The 19,984-nt window shown below is 52.2% G+C and overlaps 1 protein-coding gene across 3 annotated transcripts; it reads left to right on the top strand.

Moving 5' to 3' along the window:
* The first annotated feature begins 112 nt into the window (after window positions 1-112).
* On the top strand, window positions 113-13,422 carry ENDOV (endonuclease V). Of its 3 annotated transcripts, none has more exons than XM_076354186.1 (9): window positions 113-171; window positions 753-924; window positions 2,112-2,246; window positions 2,687-2,726; window positions 2,829-2,941; window positions 3,051-3,119; window positions 3,766-3,894; window positions 10,195-10,271; window positions 11,363-13,422. In XM_076354186.1, the coding sequence occupies exons 1-9, from the start codon at window positions 113-115 to the stop codon at window positions 11,388-11,390; spliced, it is 822 nt and encodes a 273-aa protein (XP_076210301.1). In that variant the 3' UTR covers window positions 11,391-13,422. The 3 variants fall into 3 exon arrangements, with proteins under 3 accessions (XP_076210301.1, XP_076210300.1, XP_076210302.1); XM_076354185.1 differs by having other exon boundaries at window positions 11,360-13,422; XM_076354187.1 differs by lacking the exon at window positions 2,112-2,246 and having other exon boundaries at window positions 11,360-13,422.
* The last annotated feature ends 6,562 nt before the right edge of the window (window positions 13,423-19,984 follow it).

Genomic DNA, 19,984 nt, shown 5'->3' with positions numbered 1-19,984 from the left:
TCCCGCGGCTCCTCCCGCCTCCTTCGCCGCCGCGCACGGAACGGCCCGCTCTCCGCCCGCGTTCCCGGGGGGGGCCGGTGACGGGGGTGACACGGCCTTCCGGCCCGGCGCCATGTCGGGGCGCGCAGCGGAGCCGCCGCCGCCGGAGGCGACGCTCCGCCGCTGGGAACGGTAACGGCGCGGGGCGCCCTGCGCATGCGCCGGGGGAGGCGGCCGGGGGGGGGGGGGGCCGTGGCCATGGCAACCGCGCGCGGCCGCGGGCTCGGCCGGGCCCCTGGCCGCTGTGGGTTCCGGGCTGGGCCTTGTATGGCGGGGTGGGCCCGGCGGGGCTCCCCCCTTCTCTCCTCCTCGGTACCGGGCCAGCCGCGGCGGGGTCCCCTTCCCTTCCCTTCCCTTCCCTTGGCTCCTCCTCACCCCCCTCGCCCCGATCACCCGCGGCCCTCGTGAGGACAAGCACAAAGTGAGGGGAGTTGCATCCCCCGGCTCCCCTTTTCGATGAAAGCGGAGGGGTTCCCGCGTCCCCACAAGTTTATGGGGCCCCTGGAGAAGAGCCCCCCGGTGCTCTGCCCCCATCGTGGGGTCCGTGGGCTCCTCCTGTGCCTGCCGGCCACGGGGCACGCCCGACCCCACGGTGTGGTTCGGTTCGTGACCGAACCCTGACCGGGACGGAGCAGGGCCTCGGCGCTGGGCGAGGCCTGGAGCTGCAGGGGAAGGGGCACCCTTTTCACTGCGGCTGTGTGCTCTTTCGCTAGAGAGCAGGCCCGGTTAAGAGCCGGTGTGGTTGAGGAGGACACCGAGGAGTGGCAGAAAGACTCACATTTTACAGGACTGGAGAGAGTGGGAGGTGTGGACTTATCTTACATCAAAGGAGATGACACCAGCGCCTGCGCTTCCCTGGTCGTTCTCAGCTACCCGGCTCTTGAGGTAACGGCAAGTGAACAACTTCACTCCTTCAGGTTGTGTCCAGGTGTGCAATAACGTGAGGTGTTTAATAGAAAACTTACACAAAGGCCATTACCTGCTGCGCCTCTGCCTCGCAGGACACCGGTCAGTTATCACCTGTATGTTCAACAAAGCCTCCAACCGTACGTTCTGCAAGAAAGATAAACAGAGAAAAAAAACCCACGTGTGTAAGGATTTAGACGTAAGTTTAGGAAGATGCGATGCAAACGGCTCCTGATTGTGAGAGGTTTGTAGGATTACTGGGAATTTATGAGGCATGGAGGGATAAGTTTAGTATGCGTTTAAGTTAGTTGGTAAATTGAAAAATACCGTGGTGAGATGTAGTCCATGCTCAGGCACAGAAGTCTGTAATGGGTTTAGGTGTATATTGAATATTACCAGTCTTGGCCACTAACCAGAAGGAGACAAAAAGGACCATTGTTATTCAGTGCCCATCAAGAGAGGAAATTAAAGCATTTGTAGCACTCAAACAGCAGATGTCTTGTTTGTGAGTTCTTGCTGGGAATTGACTAATAATATGGGATGTAACGTATCAAAGCCTTTTCAAAACCGCCATGAATCCCACATCCCACAGTAATTTTACTTGAATTAATAAAGATTTTTGGTCTCTTTCCCAGCTTTCAAGATGATATAAAAATTAGCTATAAAACCTATAACAAACAGAGAAATAAAGTTTGATACTGGCCGTTGGGATGTTTATGAACTGAATTTCAAATCCTGCCTTGATTCTTGCCTTGCCCTGCATGAACATTTTTTTGTCCTGTCTTACAGGGTTTCTTTTGGCCTATCCCTGCATAGAGACAGACACCCTTTGATAATGCTCTGACTCTGTGAACTTTGAGGTCCCCCACCGTGTATTTGAATAGCTGCCCTAATTTTATTTCAAGGACTTCACTCTCAAGCAGGGTATGGTAGGTGATGTCCAGCCCTCTTCTGTCAGCAAGTCTATCATCCACCCCCTTCTCTAACTGAGTGACAGACTGACACAGCCCAATGGCCTTGGCTTTGTGGGAGAGATCCAGAAGCAGAGTATTTAAAAAAAGATTAGAGTAAGGGACATAAACCAGAGGAGCTGCCTCTGAAACAGTCAGGAACTAACTAGCGAAGTCCTGGAGGTCATTGTCTCTGCACTGTCCCACTGCCCCCAGGTGCTGTACGAGGATTGCCGGATGGTGGCTGTGAGCGCCCAGTACATGGCAGGATTCTTAGCCTTCCGAGAGGTCCCTTTCCTGGTGGAAGCTGTTCGGAGACTTCAGCAGGAGGAGCCCAAGCTCACACCTCAGGTGTGGCTTATTTCTTTGTCCTGAGTTGAGATGTCATGAGGGCGCAGAGTACCGCTGAAAGGTATTCTTCCCTCTCCTGAGACCGCACTGTCTGGCTGTTTTCCAGTGGCAGGGTGGAGAGTGCGGTGTCAGAGTCGTATTGAAGCATCTATTGCCCTTTCCTTAGGAACCAGGGATGCCAAGCTAAGAACAGCCAGGCCTCCCTTGGCAATGGGAGTCCCCTTGTGTGTGCAGCACCACTGAAGAGCGCTGCCAGCCACTAGGAGCTCATGCTGCCGATCATTTCAGGTCAGGTGTAGGCAGCACCGCAGGAAGACCCTTATAGAGAGAAGTAAAAGAACTGAGAGAGACTTCTTCCTCACAGGGCCTAGTATCACTGTTTGCTTATTGGAGTGGCTCTCAGTGTACAGGAAATGACATTTCTTTTTTGGCTTTTTCAGGTACTTCTTGTAGATGGGAATGGCCTGCTCCATCCCAGAGGTAGGACTTTACTGGAGAGCCCTGCTTTCCAGGGTCCCTGTGCTGCCGCTTGAGATTCCTGTTCTCTGGTGTCCTGCAGTTACAGTGACTCGTTGTTGGCAGGATTTGGTGTGGCCTGTCACCTCGGAGTCCTGACGGATCTACCATGCATTGGAGTGGCCAAGAACCTCCTGCAGGTGGATGGCTTGGTCAGGGATGAGCTGCACAGAGAGCAGGTTAGGCCAGGTTGGGAATTTATTTCCACTCTTTAATATCCCAAGAGAATTGGGACGGCCGCATACAAGTACTTTCTAACCAACTGACCTTGTGTGTTTTTATCCCTAGATTCGTTCCCTGCAGAGGGAAGGAGATACGTTCCCACTAACAGGCACTTCGGGGCGAGTCCTGGGCATGGTAAGCTGCGGGGAGTTTCCTGTTCATTTGGCCATCAAGTCTTGCAGCTTTGTGTAGCTGGGAGCACTGGAGAATGCTGTCTCTCTAGTGGGACTGTCTCAGTGATATTAGTTCAAGGAGACGTGATGTGTACAGGTGACCAGTAACACTGCTTTCCGCTTCCTGTGAGCTCAGACATTTGTAGAAATAGTAGAAAGAGTTCAGGTGTTGGATATATTCACGTCCATGGCTATGGCATCTGAGGTGCCATACTCCAGCACCCCCGTTCGTGAACCACAGTCAAGGAGAGGTGCCAATTCTGTAACAGCTTACCAGGATGCAATATGGAAGTGTCTGACTCAGAAGAGCGCTGCACAGGAAACGGGCAGATGTAAGAAACTTCCTGCGTCTGGTGTTATTTCAACATGGTCTGCATTAGCAAGTCTCACCGCTTCCCAGAGCGGTGTGAGGCATTTGGGGAAGGGCCACAGGGCAAACAGTCCCTATGAGGAGATACGGGGAAGTAGAGGATCAAGAAGGCTGGGAGTTACCAAATACAGAGCCACCATCCCACCTTCTGAAGGCAACTGGCTAGCTTATAATTCATCTGCCACTCTGTATTTGTTAAAATAAGCCTCTTAAGTATTTGATCTTTCTGAATGCACAGGTCCTGCGTAGCTACAACAACAGCTCTAAGCCGCTTTATATCTCTGTGGGTCACAGGGTGTGCCTGGAGACAGCCGTGCGTCTAGTCAAGTCCTGCTGCAGGTACCGGATCCCAGAGCCCATCCGTCAGGTACAAAAGCAGGGGAGCTGAGGAAGGGGAAGGCAGGCCTGGAGCAGGGAAGCAAGCAGGCAGGCAGTGGAGGGGGCTGTGGATGCCAAGCCTATGGCGATGTTTCAGAGCCTCAGTTTGCCACTCATCTGCAACTGACAGTTCTGCAGCTGGCACCCTTCTTGCTGGCCTGTTCTCCCCAGCCTGTTGTATTATGGTTTACGTGGTAGTTAACTGATCCTTCCTTCTTCCTTGCTTGTTTGGGAATGGTGGTGTTGGGTTGATGGACTTGATGATCTTAGAGGTCTTTTCCAACCTCAATGATTCTATTCTATGATTCTATTCTTCTGACGCAGTGCCTGGAAGCACACACAGCCCTTACTGCAGACCCAGCCTGACTGATTCCTTGGTTCCTCTCTGCAGGCAACTTCTGTGATGCTGATGTTAATACACAGGAGCTGGAAATGCAGTTTTCCTGGGCACTCTGAGCCTAGCACAGACTGCAGTGCTGCTTCTCTGGGCTTTTCCCTGCTACTGCACTCCGCAAGGAGCTGCAGGCTCTGGGGCGGCAGCCAGCCAGTAGGTGACAGCACTGGATCACCGTCAGTGAGCCGCAGCTGCCACCAAGGCTCAGCTTCAGACTAATTAAATCGCAGCAGGGCTTGAGGAAAGGATCTGGAGAAGTGCAAAGCCTCTGGGACTTCTAGCCTGACAAGTGCTTCCCTTCTCTCAGGGTCACCCTGCTGTTAGTGGCTCAGACAGGCCAGGCCCAGCGACCATCCAGGGAGCAGGGCCTGTTCAGATGTCCGTGTTCATAACATTGCCCTGGAACACGCCGTTCGCATTGCTACACCGCTGTCTTTGTCAGGTGCCTGGCCACCTTTGCTCTGCAGCTCCTCAGAGCAGCACTAAGGTGATCCTGCTATGGGCTGTTACGCAGCCTCTGCACACAGGAGCTTCTCCTTGGTACTGCAGTGTTTTCTGAAAACAGAGTATTATAGCTATAAACCAGACAAAAATCTAACACCTTAGAGCAAAACAAACCTTGAAGTGTCCGTACCAGAACTGGAGTTTCTGATCTCATAAACCACTACCTGCCAGACGGGAGTAGGCTGATAGATCTTTTTATGTAATCTCTTCCAGCAAGGGACAGATGCCTCCGCAGAGCTCTGAGCTAGCTCTGCAGTTCGGCATGTTCAGAGGAAAGGGGAAAAGCATTCCCTTTGGAAACAAAAAGGTGTATTGGAGCTTTTCATCACCCTCATTTAATTTCCAGCTATCTCCAGTATTTGTCTATGTTCTGAGACTCTTCCAGTTCTCTAACTATGACTTTTATTTAAAGTGATGGAATGAATTGTTGTCACTTTTCTTACAGAGGGATTAAAAATCCAAAAGGGAATGTGTTTACTGTAGAGGTAGAGGAATGCCAGGAGATAAGGACACTTAAACCTTTCCATGGGACTTCTCCCTGTTGCAGTTCCTCTGTGTGGTAACTGTCACAGATCTTGACGCAGGGCAGTGCTGGAAGCCTCAGCTCTTGAGCACCTAAAGCTGGAGTTAGGAAGCAGAAGGCTGCGGGCAGTCCTGCTGTGGATGACTGACTTGGCCTTTTTGCTATGGCATGTCCCCAGAACAAGCTTGCAGACCTGATGGGTGATGTGCTTATGGCTTTCCCAGTGTCGTGAAAGACTTCTGGATCGTTGACTCTTAGTTTGTAAGTTCTGGTAGCCCTAGGAATATAATGGTCTTAAGAGAGCTCAGCTGCCCATACCTTCTTGAGGCTGTGTTTATGGCTTGTATGAAGGCAGTAGTGTGCTGCAGCATGTGCAGTGCTGTGCAACTGTTAAACCTCCTACTTTCCTAGAGGTATGGCTGGCCAGTCTGTATAGGGTATGTTGTGCTTCTTGGGCATGCAACGCTATCTAGGCAGTGATCAGAAACGGTTTGATTTGCATTCAGCCCACAATGTGGTCGTGCTGCCAAAGGAACTGTGGCTATGATGCAGGTGAGAGAAGTGATTTTTCAGAGAAAGAAGAGGGAAGTTCATTATCACCTACAATCAGTATTTACATCCCACTTAGTCCTTATTCCGTGTGTAAGTGCAAGGCCAATCTGGGAGAATTTTGCTTGCGTGGGGGTGATCTCTCTGCCCAGCCAGCTTGTGAGATTTTGAGGTTCTGCAGATAGTTGGTCATTTGGAGCTACCCAGACAGGGACTGAGGTAGGCAGGAGCTGTCATGCCAGAATAATAAGCAAAGCATTCAAACTGAGTGGCACCGGAACAATACCAAGCCCTCCTGAGAGCAGCTGCCCTTGCCTACTTCTGGCAGAGGTCAGAACCCCTCTCCAGTGTTTGCCCACGCTCCAAGCCTGCTCAGAGCCAGGATCCCTATGCACAGCGGGGAAACAGAAGCTTTTAATGCTCTCCATCTGACAGGGATTGCACTGGGACTGATTCTTCTGCTCTGGCTGTTTCAGGTTCCTGGTTGGCTGCACACCAGCCTCCAGCTCACTTGATGATCCTTTTAGCTCCAGCTGGCGCCTTGCCCAGCTGGTTCCTGCTGGCTCAGGACGTGGCTGATGGGACAGCCTGATGTTGCTCCAGCCCACCAAGAAGGACAGAAGTAGGCCTGCCCAGGTCTCTGAATTTCTGCAGGTCACTTCATGTGAAATACTAAATGCTTGCCTGTAGGAGAACTGAAAAATAAGCCGTCACCCCTCTCCTCTGTGTGAATAGCTCCTGCTGCCCAGCAGGGAAATCAGTAGCTGATATCCTGAAACTCTAACTCCCTTCAGATGTACCCCCCACTGCAAGCTTGTCGTGTACACAGGGATCACCACTGCCCCTCATAAAACAGGCAAAGCAACAATTGCAGACCCTAATGCCAGCACTAGTCTCCTCTGAAAATAGAAACAATCTGTGAGGATTATTACGGGACGGTTATCCATCTTATTGATTAGCCTCTTGGTTAATACGCTGGGTTAAGCTGTCTCTCAGCACTGTGTTAGGAGTGAGGACTGGCCAGTAACTTGCCACCTAATCGAGCATTAGCTTATGTTATCAGCAGAACATGGTTGGGGTTTTTCTTCCCTAGAAAAATTGTTTGTAGATGTGACTCTTGCTACCCTGGTCTCCCAGTAGGGACTCTATTGAACAACCTCCTTCCCTTGTTATAAAATATATCACGTAATCTCTTATTCTGAAGAGTGATCAAAGTTATTTGTCAGTTCAGTTATGAAACTGTCCAATTATAGAGAGAAGGGAAAAAAATCTCCCAAACAAACCACCCCTTATGTAACTATTTTTCATTCTCGAGCTTGCAGAATTGTTAAGCAGTTGTGGAGCTGCGTTTCCAGCAGTAAGCAGGCAGAGCCTCCACCCAAGAGGTCTGACTAGGAGCGGCAGGGATGGAGGGGTGGTGGGGAGCTTCTCGAGTTACGGGAGAGACTCTTCAGAAACAGAACAGCGATGAGAGTAGGAAATGTTTCAAGGACAGCCACTGGGGATGTATTAACCCACTTGATTAGCATGATCATCATATGCTGCGAAGCTTTTCCAGCTGGGAAGGTCACATACTGCTTTTTAAGTGGAGAGAGACACTCTGCCTTTGAGGTGGGGCATAGCAGCTCTTCTAAAATGTCACGGTGAAGCAGTGTTTTTGAGAAAGGAAGTTTCTAAAAAAGAAGAAAACTCTGAGGGAATGTAAAAATCAACTGCCAATTCTCAAAGTGGTCCAAGAGCCCAGGATCTGCGTGCTTATGATGGCATCTAAGAGTCTTCTGCACCGGAAAGCTGAACAATGACACTTCTGGGGAACAAGCACATCCAGTAAATGCCCAGCAACACTTTCTGTAGCTCTTGGGATTTCCATTGGTGTTCTCCTTGCCCCACTCTGACCACATGCTGTCCTGCATTGCTGATAAGACACAGCAACGTAGTTTTTCTGGTGAGCTCAGGAGGGCTCATGTCACAGGAGAGTGTATCAGAAGAGGAAGGGAGGAACTGGACACTTGCATGAGGATGGGTTTGATGAGGTTTGGTGATGGCTCCAAGCTCTATTTCAAACGAGGAGGGCAGTAAACCATGAATTTGGTAGAGTCTCAACATTACTCCTTTCGATTTTGGTACTGGAGAGCAGAGCCCAGAGCCCGGATATGGCCTGGCATGTAAACTGCTCCCGTTGTCTTCCTTGGCAGCTTTGCCTTTGGACTCATGAGGTAGGACAGTGTGAAAGGTGTGTTAGTCACTTGCCTTGCCACTGCTGCCAAGAAGCGATAGAGCCAAGGATGTGCTTATGTCTTGTCTCTGTTTGCTTTTAGTGGATGTTTTTACCTGCTATAGCTGCATGATTACCATCGCACAGCCAGCCCATCAGGCGCACAGGGAGGATGAGCCAAGCTCTTGCCTAGGGAAAAGGATATGCAGCAGACGAGTGGTGCGTTTCTCCATCTGTTGCTGCATCGTACAACTGCTGGAACAGAGAAAGGAAAGGGATGGGTACAAGAATGGGCAATGCCAACTTCTCTCTTTTCATCCCATGTCCTGTTGAGGACTCACCTGCTGGATTGCCATATTCCCAAACTCTTCACAGCCCTCTCCATAACCTTGTTCCCCTTCTCAATTTACAGTTTCCTGTGGAGGGCAGAGTCCCATTTCTCAGCTGATGAGTGACCAGAAAAGCTAATCCTTTGGGAATATCACAGTGTCACAGCTATAAAGACCATGGATGATCTTGGAGTGCTGTGAGCCTGGAGGCTGCAGCCTGCACCTGCTTGCAATGCCAATGGGAGTCCCTGTTAGCATAGTCCTGGGACACAGCTTCTGTTTCACTGAGCGTACAGTGAAAGTTATTGCAGCAGAGTCCATGGGGCATTCTGCTGCTCTGGGAAAAGTCAATAAAATGCTCCAGTAGTTCCCCACCTTTTGAGGAGGGATCTATGAGCCACTGTCTCATGCTAAATTGCCTTGCAATGCTGCAGAGATCTGCCTTCACATCCATACGGTTTTGGCACTCCAACAACTTTCTGGGGGTCAGGGGACCTACTGCTATTGTACATCAGTATAGGCTGAAGGATTTTGATAGCTTTGAGCAAAAGGGATGAAGAAGATCCCAAGAAATAGACGGGTGGGCAGAGTCCTGGGCTGAAGGGGAGTCATTTGTTTTGGGCATCTTTACCTGCGAACATTTTGCTGATGCACAGGAACTCCTCAGCACTGCGGAGACCTGCATGTGATCACGGCATGTGATCCCTTTACAGAGTGAGGGTGGTGGAGCAGCTTCCGTTGGTTCAATGGGAGAGCTGGTTTACTTTTTGGAGTATCTCCTCTTGAGGGACGGAAGGCTTACCCTGCCCTCAGTTTTCTAACAAAGTCTATTCCATTTCTTGTCAGACAGTGATGAGCTATTGCTGGGCAAGGCCTGTGAAGGAGCTTAGCTGCTTGTTACGTTTTCCTGCACTGCGTTTGGAGGTGCCTACGTGTGGAAGAAGTCATTTGGGTTGGTTCAAGGGATGAAAGCACTAGACCACTCTCAGACTCCCAGGTCTCTCCTGGCTCTGCTGCCAGGGTTCATGAAAGGGAAGTTGCGGTTCTGGCGTAGAGACAGGGCAAAATGGAAAAGCAGCCCATCACCTCAGCAACTCCCCCTTTGCCAGTGAACACCTCTTCTTCCGAAGCCTCTGGAAATCCTGCTGGCCTGTCACATCCCTGGACGATGAGGAGCAGCCATTCAGTGTAGGCTGGGTCAGTGCTTGCTGCCAGAAGGCTCACTGCACTGCACTGTGTGCTGGAAGCCTGTGCTAGGTAATCCTCTGGGTCTCACAGGGACCCTTGGTGAAGGATGATTGCACTCGGCTGCCGCCAGGATTTGCTGAGGAAGCCCGGTCTGGGCCCTACTTTGGCTGTTCATCCTGCCATGCTTGTGGTAAGTCAGGGCTGAGCAGACCTTAGGCACCGGCTGGCAGGAGCTGGCTGTGCCCAATGTCTCACCTCCTTAATCCCATGAGAAGTAAAGGGGCAGACAGCAAGGGTTCAGCGGATGTCATTTCTGCTTCTGAAATGGACTGTATTCCAGTAAGGCTGTTCGGTCCAGGACCCTCTGTTTCTTCATTTTAAGTCTTCATTCTCCCGAGCAGCTTGCAGTGAGACGCAGAAACCAAACAAGGAAAGAAACATGCAGGTTCCTCTTTGCGACACAGTCATACAAGAGCTATTTGTGACGTACTGACATCAGGGTGTGCAGGGGCATACTGAGATAACAAAGGGGAGGCACCAAGCAGGCTGATCAGTCCATTTTCACTTATTTTTCTGCTTAATTCCAGGCTGATATTAGATCGAGGGAGTATATTCGGAAGCAGCTGTGTTCACCACTGGAGGTCATATCTTCTGGGCCAGAGAGGTAGGTGTGTGGGCAGCCAAAGCAGCTGCCTCTCCAAAGGGGATCTGCTCATGTAATGATCTTCAGTAATGGCATTAAAGGGACAGACAAGGTGAGCTCAAGTGACATCAGGACATATGCTGCCTCCATAAAGGGTGATTTCTGGTGATTGTAGTCATGCTACTTCACACGTTTCTTCCGCAGAGCACTGCGTCCTAGGCTGGGGAAGGTCACTGGGGATTTGGTCTGTTTCTGGCGCCTGCGATAAGCAAAGCACTAACGCCTACAGGTGTGACACGAGGGTGAACAGAAATATCCTGCAGGGAGCTGGTTTCTGCCCCCAGAAAGCAAGGGGAGGGTCAGACTCCCCCACTCTTGCATAACGTAGGCCAGTGGCTGCTTTGTTAAACGGTGTAAATCCATAGCAAGTCCACTGACGCGTCTGAGTTCCTTGTGTTGTGGCTACGCTGCCTCTTCAGCATAGTTCACGAGAGCGCTGCTGGGTTCCCTCAGACCCACACCAATACCAGGCTGGACAGATACCAGATAGCCCTGCCTGAAGGGCTGCTCAGGGATGAATGAAGTGTGTCAGGACTCAAAGCCCCCTCTGCTCTGAGGGTCCTGATGGACCAGAAAGAGTGAAGGTTGCCGGTGGCAGTAGTGAGGGATTACTTATGCTGACTGAGGCAGCTCTTATGGATTCCTTAGGACACCTGGCTGGTGCAACTCGTCATGCTCTGCTCAGCTTCTCTGTTCTTTGAGTCATGCAGCCAGAAGCAAAAGAAGGAGCTTTCTCTGCTCTTCTAGTGGCAGTTGCACAGCGTGGCCAGGCCATGGGGATAGCCCTGTGCAGTGCCAGGCTGGGTGTCCCCTGTTTGTGCTGGAGCTTCATCTCTAGCACCTCTAACACCTTCCTGCCATGGCAGAAGCTCACACAAAGGCTAGCTAGTTTGGAGGTCTGTGCAACAGAAAAACTCATTCCATTTATGACCGTGTATCTCAAAACCTGTGTATCTGAGCCCCTTATTCACCAAGTGACACAGTTATTTGGTCTTTTTGGTTTCTACTTTTTTTTTAAGTCTGTCACCCTTCCTTGTTTTTGTTCCTAGCAGGAAAAAGGAGGCTGAACTGGATGATTAGTCTGATGCCAGAAGAAACTGCAGGGCTCCTCTTCACTGGATCCTCTCCTCCACCAAGACTATGGTTCTGTTGAGTGCAGCAGCCGAGTGCCAGCCCAGGGGAGAGCAGTGCAAGGCCGTGTCAGTCAGGACAACACCAGCCACTGTGCATGATTCTGGTGGGCAGGAGACCAGCTTCTGTTCGAGGATAATGTTTAGGGCATATTTCTCAGGGTTGATTTTTAAGCATTGTAAAAATATTTGCGTAAGCAAAGGTACACTTGTAATTTTGCTACAACTTACTTGAGTACTTGGGCAGTTGCGGGAGGTGATTTACAAAGAGATGCTGAGACACTTAACTTAGTTATAAACAAACTCCAGAGCTGGCCTTTGGCTCCCACCACACCTCTGTGGCACAGAGACTTCCCTTCTTGTCGTTTTTGGAACAGCTTCCACCCAGTCCCTGCAGCCTGTACTCTCACATTCACTTTGCACGTCTCCGGGGAACAGAGCCCAGTACGCAGCTCCGGCTGGTCCTGACAGACGGGCAGAGGACGCTGTGTTTCAGGTGGGCGTGTGACTCACGAGGGAGGGGACGGAGCCAACAGTCTGCTGCAGATTTTGGAAGACACTTGGAGGTCTGAGCTCCAGTACGCGAGAAGCTTTCTGTCTATTTGGTGTCAGTGGCTTCTGCGTGCCTGCTGCCTTGGTGCCATGCAGCGGCGACCGGACCTCGGTGGCTGTGTGCGGGTCGTTACCTGTGCTGGGCACATGGTGCTCTAGCGTTGCTGGTCTTGGTGGGAACTTGCTCTGCATTGCTGCTGAAGCATGATTCAGATGGAAGGGCATTATGGTACTGTCGTGGTTTAACCTCAGTCGGCAACTGAGCACCACGCAGCCGCTCGCTCACTCCCCCCCACCTGGTGGGATGGGGGAGAGAATTGGAAGAGCACAAGTGAGAAAAACTCGTGGGTTGAGATAAAAACAGTTTAATAATTGAAATAAAATGATGATAATAATATGATAATAATAATAATATGCAAAGCAAGTGATGCACAGTACAGTTGCTCACCACCCGCCGACCGATGCCCAGCCAGTCCCCGAGCAGCGGCCCCCCCGGCCAGCTTTCCCCAGTTTCTGTGCTGAGCATGACGGCACATGGTATGGAATGTCCCTCTGGCCAGTTTGGCTGTGCCCCCTCCCAGTTTCTTGTGCACCTCCAGCCTTCTCGGTCGGCAGAGCATGGAAAACTAAAAAGTCCTTGACTAGTGTAAGCATTACCTAGCAACAACTAAAACATCGGTGTGTTATCAACTTTGTCCTCATCCTAAATCCAAAACACAGCACTGTACCAGCTACTAGGAAGGGAATTAACTCTATCCCTGCCAAAACCAGGACAGGTACCCAGACTTGCTTGGTGTTACTGTGACCCTCTCCGCGGTGACTGAGGCAGGAGGCTCATGGTGCAGACAGGCTCTTCCTGAAGGAAAGATCATCTCAGGGGGAAGGAGAATTTCCCATCAAGGAGAATGGGGAGGGAGGTCCTTCCTAATACACAAATGAGTCAGGGTGGCCAGATCCCAGGCTTGAGTTTTTGCAGTCTTGAGTGGACGGGGGAACACTTGTGTCGTCAGGTCAGGAGGAAGCTGGCTGTGCCCAGACGCTTGGACCAACACCCATCAGTTAAGCCATTTGTGAAGCTTTGCTTTAACAGCAGAGCCCAGAACAAACAGTTTCTATCCCTGAATCAATACAGCCAGTCTTGTCCAATTTGCAGGGCTAAAGCTTTGCCTCCAAAGGCGCGGGTTCCTGGTTGTGTTCGGCAGGTTGTTCCTGACCATTTCTGAAGAAAATTGGAGCAGATACATGAGTTCTTGAACACAGCCAAAACTCTGGCATGTCGATTTAAAAAAGCACAGCTGTGTCGGATTCCAGCCTGAAGAGGAAAAAGGATGTTTTCCTGGGATTGGAGAGGAGTGCTCAGGGTCAGGACTCCGGTGGTCTGTTTTAAATGCTGCCAAGCACTTCACTTTTGCATAAATTTATCTTACAGCTTTTGTTGCTCTTTTCTCGCTGCCATCTCGGTCTCGGTGCTGCTTTGGGTATAGAGGACATTCAGCCCCTTTCACGTGTCTGTGCAGCATCTGCTGGATCGGAGTCTGGGCTGGTTCCTCCTTCAGTGCTACGCCCTGAAACCCAGGCGGGGAAAAGGGAGGAAGCAACAAACTTGGCTCCCGCGGGGCCCGTTTGGGGAGCTTGCTTGGGCTGGTCCTCGGGAGTGTTGAAGAGGGGGACAGGTGCTGACAGGGTGCTTCCCAAAAAAACCCTTGCTGATTGATATGTTTTAAGACGAAGCCAGAAGCATCTGCAGTTTTCAAGCCCTGAGAAGGAGCGTGCTGTCTCCTGGGAAGTCGCAAAGCCATTTTCACATGGGAGTTTGTCACATGGGTGGGCAGAGACCGGGAAGGAAAAAACATCGCAGTGAAAGTGTGCTCCTTTGATCCCGGTGATGTGTGTGGGATCAGAGGGGCTGCCTGGCAGGCCAGGGTAAGAGCATTTGGGTTTGCATCTGACGCTGGCTTTGGCAGGGGACAGGGGTGCGGGAGGCTGGTGGGCAGCCCTCCCTGGCCGAGGGGACGCGAGAGCAGCCTTCTCGCCTCACTCCCAACGCCACGGACGCAGCACCTCTTCTGACACTGCCGTGTCCCCTCTCTCGAGGGAACAGTGTGGAGGTGGATCCTCCTAAAAAGCGACCGCGCTGACTGCCAGCTTGAGAAACCAATGAAACAACCAACGCTGTGGGAACAGCCTCCCCTGGTGCTGCTGCCTCCATCAGCCACTGTGAAGACACCCAGAGCCGTCTGGAGGGCAGCAGGAGCCCAGCCAAAACACCGCTTCCCAGCTCCCAGGTGTGATGGGGAGGGGACCCTGGCAGTGACCTCTGGTGAGGGAGGAGTATTAGTTGTGTAATTAGCAGCGGTGGCCCGCTCCCCCTGCAACAGGAAACCCAATCTGGCTTAACGAGGAAGGGCCTGCTGTGCACAGCTGTCTGCATGCAAAGGTCTGCTGGGGTGGGAACCCCCACACCCCCTAAAAGCACCTCCTGCACTCCCTGCCTCGGTGGACGGCCGGGTGCCTTCAGCTCTGAGCACAAACACCCTCCATTTCCTTTCTGCCAACACTATCGGACTTGGGGTGAGCCCTGCAGGATCCCCCCCCCCCCCAAACTGGTAGGGGCAGAGGTATTAACTAGTGAGTTCTTAGTGGGAGGAATTGGTCTGGGACCTTTCCCAGCTCTTCCCAGCAGCCACGGGACCGCTGTCGGCAGCGAACGGTGCGCCCATTTCTCATCCCAACCACACACGAAGCAGCAACTTCACTAAACCGCGGGGACAGGGTCCTGTGAAGCCTATCACAAATTTAGGCACACAGGGCATGCTGAGGGCAAGGGGTGGGTGCTGCTTCAATCCTGAGGGCAGAACACTGGAGAAATCCATCTTTTTTTGCTGATTGCCTTGGCCTGGACTTTGCTGGCCCAGGGAGCAGCCTGCCTGTGCTGGGATGCCACAGGACCAGCCCAGGCTCATCCCAAACTCTGGGTCATACCACTCCCACTGCAAATTTATCTCAGTGGTGCCGAAGCACCTCATTTGGCTCAGCTGTGCCAGAGGAGGGGTCTGTCGGGGAGCAGAGCAGCTCCTGCTCTGGGGATTACCCTGCTAGAAAAGGGGTTTCCTCAGCAGATGGGACTGTAGCTCCTCCTGACCTGGCTGCGCAGCTGAAGTGGGTGAGTGCCTGCAGTTTTAAGCTCTCCTGATATATTGATGATTTTGTGTGCTTCTGGTTGGTGTTTGACCATGAGAGGGTTGGGGTGTGCCGCTTGGTGGAGGTTCTGCAGCAAAAGATGTGAGCTGGGCTACGTTGAGCCCAGTTCCTCAAGAGGAATGGGAGGCTCTTGCTGTCCTGGGTCTGCAGCTGGGGGTTGCCTCCTCCTGCCGAGCTCTGGGCTCTCTGGTGTGCGTAAGGTCTGCGCAGTCACCCTGCGAGAGAGCTGGGGCTGGTAACGCTGCTGTCTTCAGCTGGCCCGTGCACTGCAGCCTGCCTCGCTGCAGGGGAGATGCCTCTGCCCGGAGGGGTGAAGTGGAAAAAAGCAAACGGTAACAAAAAAAAAAAAAGACCACAAAAAGCCAAAAAGCATTGCTATGCACTGCTTCCCCCAGGCACCGCTGCCCGGTGCTGCTTCCCTCTGCGTGAAATTCTTATTTCAGAATAAGAAACTCTTCTTATTCTGAGTGCAGGTAAATTCTGGAGATCAGATGACTTTGGATTAAAGTCACCTTTACAGGGTTGGGAGGAGGAGGGGTGGTGCCTTCATGGTGAGACCTTGCAGCCCTCTCTGCAGAGCTGGTGGAGCTGAGGGCTCTGTTCTGCTTGGGGTTTGTATTTACCTGTACTGTGCGGTGCTCCCTCAGCTGCCAAAACCTGGGGAGGCGGTTAAACAAACTGACTAATCTCTGTGTTTGGTGTCTACTTGTGGCTCTCTGAACACAATAAGGGATTAACTTGGTCTTTATCTAATTGGCTTATAAACTAGGGAAGGGAAAATCGCTTTGTAATGCATGAAACCTCTTAATAGAAACTCGGAGACTAGAGCCTGAGTGTCCTTCCTAAGTAAACTCATACACATCTCTTCCTTTTTAACTCTCCGTTTGCTGGAAATTAGCTTTTCTGGGTGTTAAGTATTTGTTCTCCGGTTCCCAACAGCTTATGCTGACTTGTTATAAAGCCTTGCCTTTTGTTATCGCCAAGGATACTTTTCTCTTTAACGTTTCTATCTGTGACTGTTCAGGAGTCTCTGAACGGGTCTCGCTGCTTGGTAACTCCTCAGTGCTGCTGGTGAACAGGGCGTGGGGCTGGAGCTGCGGGATAACGGGAGCTGTGCCTACTGTGTCCTGCGGACCACAGCCCTGGCACTCAAAGCAGGGATGTAGCCATGCAGCGATGCCTCCCGGGTGACAAGCAAGGGCTACAAGCTGGGGCAGAATTGCTCACTAGCACTAATCGCTAAATAAAAGTAAGGAAGGGCTGGTAAAAATCTGGGACACGGATGGGAAGAAGTAGTAGAATGGCGTGAAACCAGAGGGGAAGAAGATGGGGAGATGAAGGAAGGGGATTGAAGCCCCTCTTGTGGCTACAGTGGGGGCTCTGTAAAAAGGAGAAGGTCGTTGGGATAGTTCTTCAGCTTCTCGCTGCAGTGAAATGGTGTACCGTAACACAATCCTTGCTCCTCTGCTGTGTGCCTGGAGGATGGATTAAGGCTGACTACCTTTGATTAAACTAATTTGCCACCTCTGCTGCCTTATCGTTCAGCTGGTGCTGCCAGGCAGGGCTGGGCTGTAGCACTAACATCCTCCTGCTCTGCTCCGGGTTGCTGCTCCATAGCCCGTACTGTTGGGATATGCCGTGTGGGTTTGGATTTCTTGACTCCCTGCTGTGCTCTCTGTAAAAGATGTGGCACCAAGACAGCTCTGCAAAATTATTCCTGCTGGAGTTGTGTTGGGGGTGTGGAGTGTGCCTAATCCCTCCCCTGCGTGAGAACATGCTGCTGGGAGGGGATGTGTGAGTAGGAAAGCTTCAAAGAACTGCCTGTGCTTGGGAATGCTTGGATCTGCCTGGCCTGTGCAACCTTCCATGCACGGCACCTGTGTGTGGGGCACGTGGCCTGGTGGCTTTCCGAGCCACGACAGCGAGGAGAGGGCTGCGTGTCCCCCCCGGGGCTCCCAGCTGCTGCCCTGCAGCCAGCTCCTTCCTCCGGGAAGCTGGTAATTAAAGCAGGAACCATTTCTTGGCTTCACTAGTGGGGAGGCTGGAGGGAGTCACCCGCCCTGCTGAGATGCACATGTTGGAGAGCCCGTTCTGGCTGTCATGCCTTAGACTCATCAACAGACACAGCCTGCGCTGGCTTAATTAAACCTGAGCCGCCCCATGCTGAGCCTCCTCACTGCAAGCTTGACTACTGCAGGTCAGGCTCAGCCCTGCACACAGTTAGAGGCAGATGAAAGGTTGCTTAAGAGCTTCTCCATGCAAAGCTGAGCTGGCTTAAAGAAACAAACCCATTCCCCTTCTGAACCCAGTATTGGTGCCGGCCTTCCAGGTAGGAGCTTCTCACCTGCCTCCTGAGAGCTCTTATGGCCACTTGTTTTACAGCTTTGTTTTGCCCTCTGATGATCTGAAGGGAGATGGAAGATTTGTGCCAGTCAAATGATAAATGGTTTGTTCTGCTACAGATTCTCCGGATCTGCTTCCTCCACATTTTTTTGTGGACACCTAGAGATCAGGAAGGAAGATCTCTGCACGTGTGCTGCTTATCTGGGGTGTCTTGATAAGGGAGAGAAGATGCTTTAGGATGCAAGTCTGTGTTTCTTCTCTGATTGTTGAGGGAGTCTAGATGAGTAACTCAGTCACAGATGTCTAAAGCTGGGTGAGATGAATTTCCACCTCCGTGTCTGGAGCTTGTGGTAAGCTAGATGCTGCCTGTGCAGTTTGTATTGCAAGGACTGAGCTCTGGTGACTCAAAGCTTGTATTTTGGGACGCTCATGCTGAGGACAGGGAAAGTGGTTTTGTTGGCATTTCCTCCCCTCTCTGCCCCCCAATTCTCATTCCTCTTCCCTTCTGATTTGTGCTGGTCAGGTAGATTTAGGAGGGGCAATCTCCCCCATGCCTCCCCAAACCAGGTCCATCTGTAGACTGGTAGCATCAAGCCATCATCTGGGTGCAGCGTGCACCCACAGGCTGCAGAGCTCCTGCCGCAAGCAGCTGAGCTTCCCCTCCCATGTTTCCAGTGCATTTGGCTTGCGTAGAGCTGGTTGGGGCAGCTGTGTGCCGTTGGCTCTATCCCTTCCGCTCTGCTCGCAGCAGGGAGGCCGTTCCCCGGCTTTGGGCCCCAATCTCTGGCTGCAAACAGGCATTTTTAGTGTTGGTCCCCTCTGGGACAGCTGAGCCTCATCAGGGCATCCAGAAGCCTCTCGTGCCTTGGATGCGATGGTCGGTGCTAGCAGACAGTGCGTGTGCGTGCAGAGGGCACTGGTGAGGTTGGGCAGCATCATGGTTCCCTTGCGGTTGTCTTTTGTCCTATAAATAGTTCTCCACCCCAACCACTCTTCCCTTTGTTGGTCTCAGTTGATCCTCTCCAATACTGGTGCAGACACCTCTTGCCAGAGTCCTGCCAGCCCCCTGGCTTTATTTTAAGGACATATTAATTAAAAGCAAATGAGTGGAATTTCTCTTGACATCCAAATTAATAGCAAATGAGATAATTATGAGCTGTGTCATTAGGGTGATGGAGCAGCTTGTACAGGGCTCAGCCCAAAAGGCAGCAGATCTGCAGTCCACACATATAGCTCTCCTCTCTGGAGGCAGGGGCTGTGTCTGAGCAGAGCTGGGGCTGTGTCTCCCCCCCCCCCCCCCGAGAGGTGACTGGGGAGGGGGAGGGCAGGAGGGTGGGGGCGTGAGGCAGGGGATGCGTGATGCTCTCATCTTGGGCAGATGAGAGTAAAGACCCGATTTCTTTGTGGCACCTTGTCATGGTTTAACCTCAGCCGGCAACTGAGCACCACGCAGCCGTTCCCTCACTCTCCCCCCACCCCCCGTGGGATGGGGGAGAGAATCGGAAGAGTAAAAGTGAGAAAACTCGTGGGTTGAGATAAAGACAGTTTAATAATTGAAATAAAATCCTAATAATAATAAAAGAATATACAAAGCAAGTGATGCACGATGCAATTGCTCACCACCTGCCGACCGATGCCCGGCCAGTCCCCGAGCAGCGGCCCCCCCGGCCAGCTTTCCCCAGTTTCTGCACCAGGCATGACGTCCCATGGTATGGAATGTCCCTTTGGCCAGTTGGGGTCAGCTGTCCTGGCCGTGCCCCCTCCCAGCTTCTTGTGCACCTCCAGCCTGCTCAGTCGGTAGAGCACGGGGAGCTGAAAAGTCCTTGACTAGTGCAAGCACTGCTCAGCAACAACTAAAACATCGGTGTGTTATCAACATTATTCTCGTATTAAATCCGAAACACAGCACTGTACCAGCTACTAGGAAGAAAATTAACTCTATCCCAGCTGAAACCAGGACACACCTGCTCTTCTAGACCCGGGGCCAACAGTCTCTGCTCACGTGGAGGGCAGCTGGCTGAAGGGGGCTGTGAGCCTCGGCAGGCAGAGGTAAAGCCTTGCCCAGGCAGGTCGACTCACGCAGCAGGCAGCTGTACCGGGCTCAGGACCACGGGCTGCCCCGCACGGGCAATCGAAAGGGGCTGGGGGACGCGAGAAGGTGCCCAGTCCATCTCTTGGGCTACTGGCTGGATTTATTGGGGGCCAAAGAGCCATCGCTGCTGAGCAGACACGGCAATGAGCCTCCTCCTGCGGTGCCTGGGCTCAAGGAGGAGGATAGGGTGGCAAAACAGAAGGTGAAGTGGGGCTGGCTGCTCTCCTGGGGGTGCAGCCCCCCGGGGCCCTGCACATGGGTGCTCTGCAGGTCCCTGCACGTGCCAGCTTCCTTCCGCGAGGGCACGCTCGGAGTGCCTCTGTTTGCATTCTGGAGGCCTGATCAGCTTTAAAAAT

This window comes from Aptenodytes patagonicus, chromosome 16 (assembly GCF_965638725.1).
Source record: "Aptenodytes patagonicus chromosome 16, bAptPat1.pri.cur, whole genome shotgun sequence".
NCBI classification, from domain to species: domain Eukaryota; kingdom Metazoa; phylum Chordata; class Aves; order Sphenisciformes; family Spheniscidae; genus Aptenodytes; species Aptenodytes patagonicus.
This window is presented reverse-complemented; position numbering and strand designations above follow the sequence as displayed.

Coding starts and splice junctions, on each gene's coding strand:
- ENDOV (XM_076354185.1), top strand. CDS start 113: ATGTCGGGGCGCGCAGCGGAGCCGCCGCCGCCGGAGGCGACGCTCCGC. Junction 172..752: donor ACGCTCCGCCGCTGGGAACG/GTAACGGCGCGG, acceptor CTCTTTCGCTAG/AGAGCAGGCCCGGTTAAGAG. Junction 2,727..2,828: donor TGGCCTGCTCCATCCCAGAG/GTAGGACTTTAC, acceptor CGTTGTTGGCAG/GATTTGGTGTGGCCTGTCAC.